The sequence below is a fragment of the Oncorhynchus masou genome, chromosome 13, assembly GCF_036934945.1.
Source record: "Oncorhynchus masou masou isolate Uvic2021 chromosome 13, UVic_Omas_1.1, whole genome shotgun sequence".
Classification (NCBI taxonomy): domain Eukaryota; kingdom Metazoa; phylum Chordata; class Actinopteri; order Salmoniformes; family Salmonidae; genus Oncorhynchus; species Oncorhynchus masou.
Window position 1 is genome coordinate 10,653,934 of NC_088224.1, and position 16,237 is coordinate 10,670,170.

Here is a 16,237-nt window from a genome sequence, read left to right on the forward strand (position 1 = left end):
AGATGCAGTAGATGGTATCGAGTACAGTATATACATATGAGATGAGTAATGTAGGGTATGTAAACAAAGTGGCATAGTTTAAAGTGGCGAGTGATACATGTATTACATAAAGATGCAGTAGATGATATTTATATGTACAGTGCCTTGCGAAAGTATTCGGCCCGCTTGAACTTTGCGACCTTTTGCCACATTTCAGGCTTCAAACATAAAGATATAAAACTGTATTTTTTTGTGAAGAATCAACAACAAGTGGGACACAATCATGAAGTGGAACGACATTTATTGGATATTTCAAACTTTTTTAACAAATCAAAAACTGAAAAATTGGGCGTGCAAAATTATTCAGCCCCCTTAAGTTAATACTTTGTAGCGCCACCTTTTGCTGCGATTACAGCTGTAAGTCGAAAAAGGTGTTGTTGTGCCCTCTTCACAACTGTCTTGGTGTGTTTGGACCATGATAGTCTGTTGGTGATGTGGACACCAAGGAACTCGAAACTCTCGACCCGTTCCACAAAAGCCACGCCAATGTTAATGGGGGCCTGTGCGGCCCTCCTTTTCCTTTAGACCAAGAAGAAAAAGAGGCTGTTGTAGATTGTGACAGGATACATACAGGAATGTTGTCTTGAGGTCTGACTGAGCATCAACATGTGATTGCCAGGGGCAGTTTGGAGAGGAGGGTGTGTGCAGTTCCCAAGAAGAGCATTAGGAGGATCTGAGGGGTATGACAGTCACTGCAGTAGAATGTGACTGAACATGTGATAACACTGAGCAGCAGCATTTCCTGTCTCACTAAATCAAGCCTCTGAGCACAGAGAGAAGTGATGAAACAGGTCAAAGGTCATACGTCACAATACAAAAGCTGAAAAGCAAGCTACCGGGATTTATTTTTAATATATCTAATACTCCCATTTCCTTGAGTTCCTTCTGAAACCATAGAAGTCACAACACACTACCACCACCACCACTACTACTACAACCACCACCACAACTACTACAACCACCACCACCACCACTACAACCACCACCACCACCACTACTACAACCACCACCACCACTACAACCACCACTACAACCACCACCACTACAACCACCACCACCACTACTACAACCACCACCACTACTACAACTACTACAACCACCACCACTACTACTACCACCACTACTACAACCACCACTACTACAACCACCACCACCACTACAACCACCACCACCACTACAACTACAACCACCACCACTACTACTACCACCACCACTACCACCACCACCACTACCACCACCACCACTACAACCACCACTACTACCACAACCACCACTACCACAACCACCACTACTACCACAACCACCACTACCACAACCACCACTACCACAACCACTACAACCACCACCACCACTACTACAACCACCACCACCACTACAACCACCACCACTACTACCACCACCACTACTACAACCACCACCACAACCACCACCACTACTACAACCACTACAACCACCACTACTACAACCACCACCACTACTACAACCACCACCACTACTACAACCACCACCACCACTACAACCACCACCACCACTACAACCACCACCACCACAACCACCACCACTACTACAACCACCACTACTACAACCACCACCACCACTACAACCACCACCACTACTACAACCACCACTACTACAACCACCACAACCACTACAACCACCACCACTGCTACCACCACCACCACTACAACCACCACCACTGCTACCACCACCACTGCTACCACCACCAACACTACAACCACCACCACCACCACCACTGCTACCACCACCACCACTACTACCACCACCACCACCACCAACACTGCTACCACGTGGGTCAGACTCGCTCTAAAATAGTAACTGGTCGAATGTGACTGGGGAAATGTACACTTTCACAGTCCTTCATGAGGTAATATGCTGTTATAAATCTAAATGATGAATGTTGTTTGGCCAAGTAAGCTCAAAGCAATAAGAATGCAGGGGGCGCGGGGGGGGTGGGGTGTTATATGAATGAGTAAACAGAGGTTGGCAAAGGAAACCTTTTCTCATTTTACTCATGTGGACTTTGCATGCAGCACGCATCACGCACACACAGATACACGTACGCAGATCTAACACATAATCAGCCAATAATTAGCATAGGAAAAGCCATTGGCAGAGATTAGAGTTGCAAAGGGAAGGTATATTATTTGTTAACTTTCTAAATTTGCCAGTGAACTACCAGAATTTTGCTCACTTTTCAAGAAATATTTCTGAATTTAATCACAAGACATCGAGTGGCCCTTTTGGGTTCTTCAGATTGTCACAGGTGTATGTTATCACCTCTGTCCCTCTGTGGCCGTATCACGTGTAAAATGTACAAAATTATTAAATAAGATGATTTAAAATAAAATAAAAATAGAATGACAAAGCTGTGAAACAAATAATCCTAAATAAACCATACACTTACTGAATACCATCATATAAATACAAGGGTTTGAGCATGAACTATTCTTCACATATATATGGGGCGGCAGGGTAGCCTAGTGGTTAGAGTGTTGGACTAGTAACTGGAAGGTTGCAAGTTCAAATCCCCGAGCTGACAAGGTACAAATATGTCGTTCTACCCCTGAACACTGTTCCTAGGCCGTCATTGAAAATAATTAGCATAGGAAAAGAAAATAATTGAAAATAAGAATTTGTTCTTAACTGACTTGCCTAGTTAAATAAAGGTAAAAAAAAATATATATACACGTTAAGAAAACAAAGGAGATGATTGTGGACTTTAGGAAACAGCAGAGGGAGCACATTGATGGAACAGTAGTGGAGAGGGTAGTAAGTTAAGTTCTTCGGTGTACACATCACAGACAAACTGAATTGGTCCACCCACACAGACAGCATCACTACACTCGCAACCTCAGGAGGCTGAAGAAATTCGGCTTGTCACCAAAAGCACTCACAAACTTCTACAGAGGCACAATCGAGTGCATCCTGTCGGGCTGTATCACAAGCTCCGCCCACAACCGTAAGGCTCTCCAGAGGGTAGTGAGGTCTGCACAACGCATCACCGGGGGCAAACTACCTGACCTCCTGGACACCTACACTACCCGATGTCACAGGAAGGCCATAAAGATCATCAAGGACAACAACCACCCGAGCCACTGCCTGTTCATCCCGCTATCATCCAGAAGGCGAGGTCAGTACAGGTGCATCAAAGCAGGGACCGAGAGACTGAAAAACAGCTTCTATCTCAAGGCCATCAGACTGTTAAACAGCCACCACTAACATTGAGTGGCTGCTACCAACACACTGACTCAACTCCAGCCACTTTAATAATGGGAATTGATGGGAAATGATGTAAAAATATATCACTAGCCACTTAATATACAGTTTACATACCTACATTATTCATCTCATAGAGTACAGTATATACATATCATCTACTGCATCTTTATGTAATACATGTATCACTAGCCACTTTAAACTATGCCACTTTGTTTACATTACTCATCTCATATGTATATACTGTACTCGATACCATCTACTGCATCTTGCCTATGCCGTTCTGTACCATCACTCATATATCTTTATGTACATATTCTTTATCCCTTTACACTTGTGTGTATAAGACAGTAGTTTTGGACTTGTTAGTTTAGATTACTCGTCGGTTATTACTGCATTGTCGGAACTAGAAGCACAAGCATTTCGCTACACTCGCATTAACGTCTGCTAACCGTGCGTATGTGACCATTACCCTCTGCTAACCGTGCGTATGTGACCATTACCGTCCGCTAACCGTGCGTATGTGACCATTACCGTCCGCTAACCGTGCGTATGTGACCATTACCGTCTGCTAACCATTACCCTCTGCTAACCGTGCGTATGTGACCATTACCCTCTGCTAACCGTGCGTATGTGACCATTACCGTCTGCTAACCGTGTGTATGTGACCATTACCCTCTGCTAACCGTGCGTATGTGACCATTACCCTCTGCTAACCGTGCGTATGTGACCATTACCCTCTGCTAACCGTGCGTATGTGACCATTACCGTCTGCTAACCGTGCGTATGTGACCATTACCGTCTGCTAACCGTGCGTATGTGACCATTACCCTCTGCTAACCGTGTGTATGTGACCATTACCCTCTGCTAACCGTGCGTATGTGACCATTACCCTCTGCTAACCGTGCGTATGTGACCATTACCCTCTGCTAACCGTGCGTATGTGACCATTACCGTCCGCTAACCGTGCGTATGTGACCATTACCGTCCGCTAACCGTGCGTATGTGACCATTACCCTCTGCTAACCGTGCGTATGTGACCATTACCCTCTGCTAACCGTGCGTATGTGACCATTACCCTCTGCTAACCGTGCGTATGTGACCATTACCGTCCGCTAACCGTGTGTATGTGACCATTACCGTGCGTATGTGACCATTACCCTCTGCTAACCGTGCGTATGTGACCATTACCGTCCGCTAACCGTGTGTATGTGACCACTACCGTCTGCTAACCATGACCTGCTAACCAATCACATTTGATTTGATGAACATAAGCGCTTACACAGTAAACTACAACCATCACCTACATACAGACTCCAACCATTACCTACATACAGACTCCAACCATCACCTGCATACAGACTCCAACCATCACCTACATACAGACTCCAACCATCACCTACATACAGACTCCAACCATCACCAACATACAGACTCCAACCATCACCTACATACAGACTCCAACCATCACCTACATACAGACTCCAACCATAACTAACATACAGACTCCAACCATCACCAACATACAGACTCCAACCACAACTAACATACAGACTCCAACCACAACTAACATACAGACTCCAACCACAACTAACATACAGACTCCAACCATCACCAACATACAGACTCCAACCATCACCAACATACAGACTCCAACCATCACCAACATACAGACTCCAACCATCACCAACATACAGACTCCAACCATCACCTACATACAGACTCCAACCATCACCTACATACAGACTCCAACCATCACCTACATACAGACTCCAACCATCACCTACATACAGACTCCAACCATCACCTACATACAGACTCCAACCATCACCTACATACAGACTCCAACCATCACCTACATACAGACTCCAACCATCACCTACATACAGACTCCAACCATCACCTACATACAGATTCCAACCATCACCTACATACAGACTCCAACATACAGACTCCAACCACAACTAACATTCAGACTCCAACCACAACTAACATACAGACTCCAACCACAACTAACATACAGACTCCAACCACAACTAACATACAGACTCCAACCACAACTAACATACAGACTCCAACCATCACCAACATACAGACTCCAACGATATCGGCCTAAAGGGAGGTTCCTCCGTAGAATTACACAATGTATTCTACTTCTGTGCTTCCCACAGCTCACACTGAAGGCAATAGGAAGCACTAATAGAAAGTGTATGACAAAAGACTAACCAGCAAAATGAGACGGAAGGGAAGTGGACGACCAGCAGATCCTAAAGACATTTGGTCTGTGTGGACAGAAGTGCGTTGGGGGCTCGGGGACTGGGGTTAGGACAGGTGACTCAGTGATCCCTTCCTATTTCTATCTGTTGCTCACTTGCTTCTGAATATTGAAGTCTAAACTAAAGATGACCTGACAGAGAGTAGAATGTAATAGGATAGAATAGAACATAATCAAATGGAACAGGATAGAATAAAATAGGATAATAGACTAGGTTAGAAAATAATACTATAGACTAGGTTAGAATAGACTAGGTTAGAATAGACTAGGTTAGAACAGAATAGGTTAGAATAGACTAGGTTAGAATAGACTAGGTTAGAACAGAATAGGTTAGAATAGGATAATAGACTAGGTTAGAATAGAATAGGTTAGAATACAATAGGTTAGAATAGGATAAAAGAATAGAATAAGTTAGAATAGGTTAGAATAGATTAGAATAGGTTAAATTAGAGTAGGTTAATCTATTCTAACCTATTCTAATTTAACCTATTCTAATCTATCCTAGAATATAATAGATTAGAATAGGTTAAGTTAGAATAGGTTAGAATACAAGGCACATTCATAACACTCCATTTCAGTTTGGGGACTCACCTTTAAGGTTCTTGGGGTTGTTCTGCTTTGTGCGAGGCATTTTCTTCTCCCCGATTGGTTGGTTCACTCACTGACACATCTTCTGAAAGGTGGTAGATTCTCTAATGCAGGTAGACCAGCAGGGGGACGGCTGACTCCACATACACACAGTCAGGGACACCCCCTGGGTTCACAAACAACAGAGGTCAGCGTTAGCTCAACATACAGCGAAGATCAATAAACACTAAACATTCCATGCAATCTTCCGTGTGGGTGTGTGTGTGTGTGTGTGTGTCAGGGTTTCCGTTAGTAAAATTTTGCACGGGACAGCATGACTGCCTACACAGTAAAACAAATTCAAAATATTACATTTGTATAATAAAATGTGCGAACGACCTGTCTTACAGGCTATTTGTAAGAACACTTTAATTAATAAATATAAAAATCACAGATGTTTTTTTATTTAAATACAATCTAGACCTCTCTAATTTTATTTAGCCTAGACAGTAATATTTCAATTAAGCCAATTAAAATAACAAAACATGGCTGTCTAAGAACACCAGAGCCGGCCTGCCCCACACCCCATTCCAGCTGCGATTCAGCACCACAGCAGTGGAAAGAGGCCACTCAAGGTGGCAACAAAATGAAGAAATTATAAAATTGATGTCGGACAATCAAATTCGATAAGTAAATCAAATTCATTCATTTAAAAAAAAAAAAAGAGGACCTTGCGTCTTTAACGTAAGTAAAAATAGAAACACACCAGATATACATTTCCAAGCAGCTTGAGGATTTATTAGCCTATGAAGTATATTTGCATTTGACGTTGTGGCACATCGACTGCTATTTCCATCAATGAATAAAAAGCATTATTTTCCAATGGATTTTCTTTCTCCCGGACAATTTGATTTAGCTGCTTTTTTTTTATGGCCAAAAGCAGGCATTTACCTGTCAACAGAAACCCTTGGGTGGGTGTGTGTAGTCTCCCGTCCTCTCACTTGGAAGAGAGAACACTGCTGTTGTTAAGTCTGTCACTCTAACCAGTGTCACAGTGTAAATTCTTATTCCAGTCTAAAAGTACACCGTGTAAATTCTTATTCCAGTCTAAAAGTACACCGTGTAAATTCTTATTCCAGTCTAAAAGTACACCGTGTAAATTCTTATTCCAGTCTAAAAGTACACCGTGTAAATTCTTATTCCAGTCTAAAAGTACACCGTGTACATTCTTATTCCAGTCTAAAAGTACACCGTGTAAATTCTTATTCCAGTCCAAACATACACAGTCTAAATTCTTATTTCAATCTTGGGTTTCATCAGACCAGAGAATCTTGTTTCTCATGGTCTGAGACTCCTTTAGGTGCCTTTTGGCAAACGCCAAGTGGGCTGTCATGTGCCTTTTATTGAGGAGTGGCTTCCGTCTGGTCACTCTACCATAAAGGCCTTATTTGCTGGAATGCAGCAGAGAGGGTTGTCCTTCTGGAAGGTTCTTCCATCTCCACAGAGGAACTCTGGAGCTCTGTTAGAGTTCTTGGTCACCTTCCTGACCAAGGCTCTTCTTCCCCAATTGCTCAGTTTTGCCGGGCAACCAGCTTTAGGAAGAGCCTTGGCGGTTCCAAACTTCTTCAATTTAAGAATGATGAGGCCACTGTGTTCTTGGGGACCTTCATTGCTACATACATTTTTTGTTACACTTCCCCAGATCTGTGCCTCTCGGAGCTCTACGGACAATTCCTTCGACCTCACAACTTGGTTTTTGCTCTGATATGCACTGTCAACTGTGGGATCTTATATAGACAGGTGTGTGCCTTTCCAAATTATGACAAATCAATTGAATTTACCACAGGTTGACTCCAATCAAGTCCTCGAAACATCAAGAATGATCAATGGAAACAGGATGCACCTGGTGTCAATTTCGAGTCTCCTAGCAAAGGGTCTGAATACTTATTTAAATAAGATATTTTTTTTTTTAAATTAGCAAAAATGTCTAGAAACCTGTTTTCGCTTTGTCATTGTGGGATATTGTGTGAAGATTGATTAGGAATTTTTTTAAGGAAACTGTTATATATTTTTTACAAATGTGTTTAGCTCACATAATATAATTATATAGTATGCATTAAAGGCAGGGGTGGGCGATTCCAGTCCTCGAGGTCCTGATTGGTGTCACAGTTTTGTCCCAGCCCCAGCTAACAAACCTGTCTCCAATAATGACCCAGTCATGATCTTCAGTTTAGAATGCAATGTGATTAATCAGCTGTGTTTGTTAGGGATGGAGAAACAGAGGGACACCAATCAGGCCCTTGGGGACTGGAGTTGTCCATCCCTGCATTAAGGTGTCTGTAATAAAATAAACGTGGCAAAAACAAATCTAGACATCAGTGAATGCATTTTAATAGCTTCCAAAAATATTTTCTACAATGGTGTGGGAGTGCCAAGATGGAGGTGCGGTAGCTTCAATGCAGCACCCCCTGTCGATCATCTAGTGTATATTACAAACAATTGATTCAAACATACATGTTTTACATTCTTATTTCTGGCCAAATGTACACAGGCTAAATTCTTATTTCATTCCAAAATATACACAGGCTAAATTTTTACTTCAGTTCAAACCTACTGAAAAAGAAAAGCTCCAACTAGGTTTGATGGTATGTCCGTATGACACTCCTGCGACTGATATGTGATGAATTCTGGACAGACAAAAGAGATGTGAAGGCATCTATATAACTATACGCCCTGGAGTAACTATCTCTAGTCTGATCTAAACCAAGAGGAGATTGTTTCTGGTAAATGCCTGATTGACAAGTCCATGTCAGATACGCATGCCTGTCCTTCGCTTTGACGAAACACGTTCCCGAAATGAAAGGTGCCAACAATAAGGCCCTGTGTCTGGCGGGAAGTAAGCGGTCCAGGGTGCTACGGCGGTTAGCGGGCAGGGCTAATATCAGACTGATCATATTGTCAAAGTTAACACTCCATAGATCATTGCGTCACAATCAGACCTCTGCAAACACTGAAAGGGCAATGTGATCTCGTGGTAGTTGTTGTTTTATTATATTGCTGCCCTTTCTTTCTTTTCTTTTTTTACAGAGGATGATCTGTTCTCTTTTTTTCTTTATGCAAATCTGCGCTCTGTAAAAAATAATAACCACGGCAAAGCATAGCACTCCTGCAAATAGCCCTCCTGCAAATAGCCCTCCAATACACTGGCCTGAATTATCTAGACTTGTTTTATGACTTTATTGAAAATGACAAAACCTTTGAAATATAATGATCTGCATGCTGTTAGATAATTTCCTACATGGCGTTACTAAAATAACCTATTGTAGTATTCATAACAAGCAACCTCGTCCAATCCCTTCCACTGAACATTATCTTTCAGCATCACGTCTATGTTACATAACAGTCAGTTACTACAAGTGTAGGATTTTTAACCATACACTGCTACATGTGCGCTGCCACAGCAATGACATCATTCTCGAAGTCAGTGCAATAAATCGGCAGTGTGGTACATAGCGTCTGAACCAGGTCACCGAAAGAACGACAATTGAAAGTCACACAATGTAACATGCAGCCCTAGGCACCCACCTGCCTCGCAGAACGAAGGACAGGTCGAATGCTTGACGCTTCAGACGATGCAGCATGTTCAGGAGGAGACCGAGACGTGCGTGTGCGGCGCGCGTGTCAGCTGATAAATATTTGAGGAAACACCCCGAAACTGACAGCTTGACGAGGACGCCACAATGAGCTGCCGAGTAAATGTTGCAGTAGGCCAAAAACTGTCCGAATGAAATCCTCTCTCTTGGTCACTAACGGCTGACTCATTCAACACACACCTAGGAGGATTCCTTCCCGTCACCTTGCAGCAACATTGTAGCCGCATGTAAAACAATAGACACGATGTCCTGCATTATGAAATATGAATTTTGAATAGCCAAACCCCTGTCTGTGTCATAATCAGATCACTCTATCCAACCAATAACGGTGGCTTCAAGTGACAGCGACTTCAAGTGATCGAAACAGGTAAACACCCCTGTTTCCTTGTAGTCATTCATCAACGTGCTTTCACAATCCATGTTATATCACGTGTCAATTTTATTTTCAAGAAACGCAGTCTAAATCAAAAAAACAATATGGGAACATCGTATTTTTATGTCAGTAGCAACACATGAACGCGCTGTAACTGAGGGAGGAGTCAGGGGAACCCCCTCGCTCTCTGCAACAGTACAACGGCTGCACTTCCCTAATTCAACAAAATGCGACATTATTTTCAACACTTTGTTTGCCATGTGTTGCGTAACATATAAAACACTGGCTAGTGTATCAGATAAATTGCAATAGATAAGGCTTACCTATGGGCGCAAAATAGGCACATTCGTTACACGTTGCGTAGCAAGCAAGATAGTAACATTACACACACCACATTCGAATGCTGCAGACGTCTACACCAAAACAACGATGGTAAAGCAACGACGGCTCTGAAAGTTTGACTTGTTTGGTCCTAAAATTTGACATTCCTCCTTGGCAAACAAAAAAAAAGCACAGGCGTGAGCTAAACGGAACAAAACAGTGATGGCCTTGAGAAAAGAACTAGCCAAACCAGCTAGAACGTCCCCGACAAGCATTGGACACGAGCGCCCCGTGAAAACACTGCCAGAACACATCCCGATGCAGACCGAAGTGGCCAACAAATTAACGAAAAAATAAATAAATATAAACAAACTACATTCAAATATACTTACAAGTGCAGTCTTAATATTAATAATTGTCAGGGATTGCAGGTGTAACACACCTTAACTGTAAGGACAATTTGATTATTTTGTCTCTCTTCTCTCACTTTCTATTGCAGGAAACAGACAGGCCCACTGACGTCAACGGGGGTCCCGTCTCCGCCTCCCAACCACAGGATGTCATCTCCGGGAGGTGTGAGACGGTCGAACTACGACCGAATAAATTACTGAAAACAATATTACTAAGGCCTTACGTTTTACTTTATACATGCACATTCATTTAAAACGTATATCAACTATGTGTCGATCATATGTACAATTTAAAAATAGTGTTTATTTCAAGTATCGTTTGTCGCCCACCCCCCTAAAGATCTCCCCTTTGCACTGACGGTTTTCCCGGAGGTTCCTTTTTTTCAGGTCACGTTGCGCCACTACGACTGCCGACCGGGCTTTCCCATGCAGATCTCCCATAGCAATTACTAACCATATAAAAGCCTAATAGACTTTGGCCTTGCCTGAGGTATTGAGGGTGAGTTTGAAAATCGAAGATTAGACAGCTGCTATAAAAAAAATGTAGGATACATAGAGTGTGCCATGCAATGATTACGGTCAGTTTTCCCCTATAATCATAGACATTTATTTGAGATTGTTTACATTTTAATGATATAAAAAAAACTAAATTGAATAATACTAGCCTTCTATAATAAATTGGATAAGATGCACCCAGAAAAATACCCCATACTCGAATGCCACTGCTTTGCATTAACGCAAAGAAAGGCCTATGGAATAGCATGCTGCACACACACACTATATATACAAAATTATGTGGACACCTTTTCGAATGAGAGGATTTGGCTGTTTCAGCCACACCCGTTGCTGACTAGTGTATAAAATCGAGCACACAGCCATGCAATCTCAATAGACAAAATGTGGTAGTAGTATGATCTTACTGAAGAGCTCAGTGACTTTCAACATGGCACCGTCATAGGATGCCATCTTTCCAACAAATCAGTTAATCAAATTTCTGCCCTGCTAGAGCTGCCCCGGTCAATTGTAAATGCTGTTATTTTAAAGTAGAAACATCTAGGAGCAACAACGGCTCATCCGCAAAGTGGTAGGCCACACAAGCTTACAGAATGGGACTGCAGAGTGCTGAAGCACGTATTGTGTAAACATTGTCTGTCCTCGCTTGCAAAACTCACTGCTGTGTTCCAAACTGCCTCTGCAAACAACGTCAGCACAATAACTGTTCGTCGGGAGCTTCTTTTTAAAAATAGTTTTATATACATACATACCCATAAATATATGGGTATTTCTGTTTTTCTTACCTTTATTTAACTAGGCAAATCAGTTAAGAACAAATTCTTATTTTCAATGATGGCCTAGGAACAGTGGGTTAACTGCCTGTTCAGGGGCAGAACGACAGATTTGTACCTTGTCAGCTAATATCACCACTTTATTTTAAGAATGTGAAATGTCAGAATAATAGTAGAGATAAGGATTTCTTTTCTTTTTTTTTTCATCACATTCCCATTGGGTCAGAAGTTTACATAGACTCAATTAGTATGTGGTAGCATTGCCTTTACATTGTTTAACATGGGTCAAACGTTTCAGGTAGCCTTCCACCAGCTTCCCACAATAAGTTGGGTGAATTTTGGTCCACTCCTGACAGAGCTGATGTAACTGAGTCAGGTTTGTAGGCCTCCTTGCTCCCACACACTTTTTCAGTTCTGCCCACAAATGTTCTATAGGGTTGAGGTCAGGGCTTTGTGATTGCCACTCCAATACCTTGACTTTGTTGTCCTTAAGCCATTTTGCCACAACTTTGGAATTATGGTTGGGGTCATTGTCCATTTGGAAGACCCTTTTGCGACCAAGATTTATATTCCTAACTGAGGTCTTGAGATGTTGCTTCAATATATCCACATAATTTTAATTCCTCATGATGCCATCTATTTTGTGAAGTGCACCAGTCCCTCCTGCAGCAAAGCACCACCACAACGTGATGCTGCCACCCCATGCTTCACAGTTGGGATGGTGTTCTTTGGCTTGCAAGCATCCCCCTTTTTTCTCCAAATATATCGATGGTCATTATGGCCAAACAGTTCTATTTTTGTTTCATCAGATCAGAGGACATTTCTCCAAAAATTACAATCTTTGTCCCCATGTGCAGTTGCAAATTGACACCTGGCTTTTTTATGGCAGTTTTGGAGCAGTGGCTTCTTCCTTGCTGATCGGCCTTTCAGGTTACGTCGATATAGGACTCGTTTTACTGTGGATATAGATAATTTTGTACCTGTTTCCTCCAGCATCTTCACAAGGTCCTTTGCTGTTGTTCTGGGATTGATTTGCACTTTTCACACCGAAGTACATTCATCTCTAGAGACAAAACGTGTCTCCTTCCTGAGCGGTATGACGGCTGCATGGTACCATGGTGGTTATATATGCGTACTATTGTTTGTACGGATGAACGTGGTACCTTCAGGCATTTGGAAATTGCTCCCAATGATGAACCAGGCTTGTTGGGGTCTAAAACATTTTTTTGGTAGGTATTGGCTGATTTCCTTTGATTTTCCCATGATGTCATGCAAAGAGGCACTGAGTTTGAAGGTAGGCCTTTAAATACATCCACAGGTACACCCCCAATTGACTCAAATGATGTCCATTAGCTAAACAGCTTCTAAAGCTTCTAAAATTTTCTGGAATTTTCCAAGCTGTTTAAAAGCAAAGTCAACTTAGTGTATATTAACTTCTGACCGACTAGAATTGTGATACAGTGAATTATAAGTCAAATAATCTGTCTGTAAACAATTGTTGGAAAAATTACTTGTGTCAGGCACAAAGTAGATGTCCGAACCGACTTGCCAACACTATAGTTTGTTAACAAGACATTTGTGGAGTGGTTGAAAAACAAGTTTTAATGACTGCAACCTAAGTGTATGTAAATTTCCGACTTCAACTGTATATATATATATATAGAGAGAGAGAGAAATAGAAGATGAAATAAATAATTCTCTCTACTATTATTCTGACATTTCACATTCTTAAAATAAAGTGGTGAATATTTCATCTAGTTCACAACATTTCTGAACCTATATACATTTTACAAACCCCATATGTTTAACATAGGTTATCTTGATGTTTGTCCCACCCTGCAGCTCCATTCAACCCCTCCCAGCTATCTCTTAACACCATCCATGTGATGCTTCACAAAAGTACTGAATCTTTCTATTCTCATAGCTTCTACACATTGTAATGAATTGGGAGCTTAATGAATTATGTTTCCATGGCCGAGCAGCCGCACACAAGCCTAAGATCAACATGTGCAATGCCAAATGTCGGCTGGAGTGGTGTATAGCTTGCCGCCATTGGACTGGAGCAGCGGAAACACGTTCTCTGGAGTGATGACTCACGCTTCACCATCTGGCAGTCCGATGGAAAAATCTGGGTTTGGCGGATGCCAGGAGAACGCTACCTGCCACAATGCACAGTGCTAACTGTAAAGTTTGGAGGAGGAGGAATAATGGTCTGGGGCTGTTTTTCATGGTTCAGACACTGCCCTTAGTTCCAGTGAATGGAAGTCTTAACACTACAGCATACAATGACATTTTAGACGATTCTGTGTTTCCAACTTTGTGGCAACAGTTTGGGGAAGTCCCTTTCCTGTTTCAGCATGACAATATCCCCGTTCACAAAGCCAGGTCCATACAGAAATGGTTTGTCTAGATTGGTGTGCAAGAACTTGACAGTCTTGGACAGAGCCCTGACCTCAACCCCATCGGACACCTTTGAGATGATTGGAACGCCGACTGCGAGCCATGCTTAATCGCCCAACATCAGTGCCCAACCTCACTAATGCTCTTCTGGCTGAATTGAAGCAAGTCCCTGCAGCAATGTTCCAAAATCTAGTAGAAAGCCCTCCTAGAAGAGTGGAGGCTGTTATAGCAGCAAAGGGGGGACCAACTCCATATTAATGCCCATGGTTGCGGAATGAGATGTTTGACGAGCAGGTGTCCACTTACTTTTGGTCATGTAGTGTATTGTGTCCTTTGGAAAGTCTGCCTTCTACTTCCTCATTCATTAGTCTGCCTTCTACTTCCTCATTCATTAGTCTGCCTTCTACTTCCTCATTCATTAGTCTGCCTTCAACTTCCTCATTCATTAGTCTGCCTTCAACTTCCTCATTCATTAGTCTGCCTTCTACTTCCTCATTCATTAGTCTGCCTTCTACTTCCTCATTCATTAGTCTGCCTTCTACTTCCTCATTCATTAGTCTGCCTTCAACTTCCTCATTCATTAGTCTGCCTTCAACTTCCTCATTCATTAGTCTGCCTTCTACTTCCTCATTCATTAGTCTGCCTTCAACTTCCTCATTCATTAGTCTGCCTTCAACTTCCTCATTCACCCTGAAGAAGGCACAGTGATGCTGAAACATTGGTGATTTACCCCAAACAATTACTGTAAGTTTATATATAGAGTGTGTGACTGTCTTTTTTTATAGCTTATATGTTATTCGCTGTTAGTCAGCACCTCTACATAAAAATAATTTTCTCTGGGTGTGCACCAGTTCATGTTTTTTTTTTAATTTGCCCATTATTTTGTAAAAAAAAACATGACTTACCAGCCTACATTTAAATATTTTATCTTACAACAAAATGTGTTGGCTATTTATGTCCACATCAGGTCAAGTCAATTAAGCTACCTCGGTATCTAATATTAAAACGTGTAGGCTATTAGGAGCTCAGTAACACAGCCTACAGAAGATGGTAATTCAGCACAGATACGGTCTAAACTCCCACACGTCTGCCTCACGTCTGAATTGTATCTATAGATGGGAGATTTATCTAATGGAGATATACTCTACTTCAACATAGTTAGAACATCTTGGTACTGTAATACACTGAGTCACAGAACCCCATTGTCGGGCTGATGCTAAGAGAAGGCTTGACTCCATCAGCAGGTGCTGTTCTGTTTTCTTTTTTAAAGTTATGCCTGTGTGCCTCAAATCATGACGGCTGCCACTGTGTGTTCCGCTATGACACATCACCTAATGAAAAAAAGGTCACGGTATATTTTTATGCTAAGAGAAATAGCTCACTAACAAACAATGCGTGGGAGATGTGGCAGTTTGTATCTGTATAACAGATTGTCCGCATAATTGCTGCACTTCAAATGACACACTATTGCTTACAGGGCGCACTTCATGGTCAAAAGTATTGCATTATGTTGGAAAGACGGTGTCATTTTGGACAAAGACTGGCCTGTACTGTATGTATATGAGGGATATTAAGGACATGCTGCACAGGCCAAGCCATGAAATACTGTGATCAAGGTAGATTTAGTTTTTTGTGGACTAGACCTAATTGGATCTTCACACATTGCAGAATGTATA

General features: G+C 42.0%; 1 protein-coding gene across 5 annotated transcripts in view; it reads right to left on the reverse strand.

Annotated features, from left to right (window-relative positions):
* Window positions 1–10,977, reverse strand: part of LOC135551714 (zinc finger protein 40-like) — a 98,867-nt gene extending 87,890 nt beyond the window's left edge. For 2 of the 5 annotated variants that reach the window (XM_064982906.1, XM_064982902.1), the window contains exons 1-2: window positions 10,858–10,977; window positions 6,143–6,305 (exon numbers count right to left, since the gene is read on the reverse strand). In XM_064982906.1, coding sequence (XP_064838978.1) covers window positions 6,143–6,182 — 40 coding nt within the window. In that variant the 5' untranslated portion in view covers window positions 6,183–6,305; window positions 10,858–10,977. Of the gene's footprint in view, window positions 1–6,142; window positions 6,306–9,703; window positions 10,168–10,467; window positions 10,776–10,857 lie in introns of those variants that run through there. The other 3 variants (XM_064982905.1, XM_064982904.1, XM_064982903.1) reach the window with 3 other exon arrangements.
* Window positions 10,978–16,237: the final 5,260 nt, after the last annotated feature.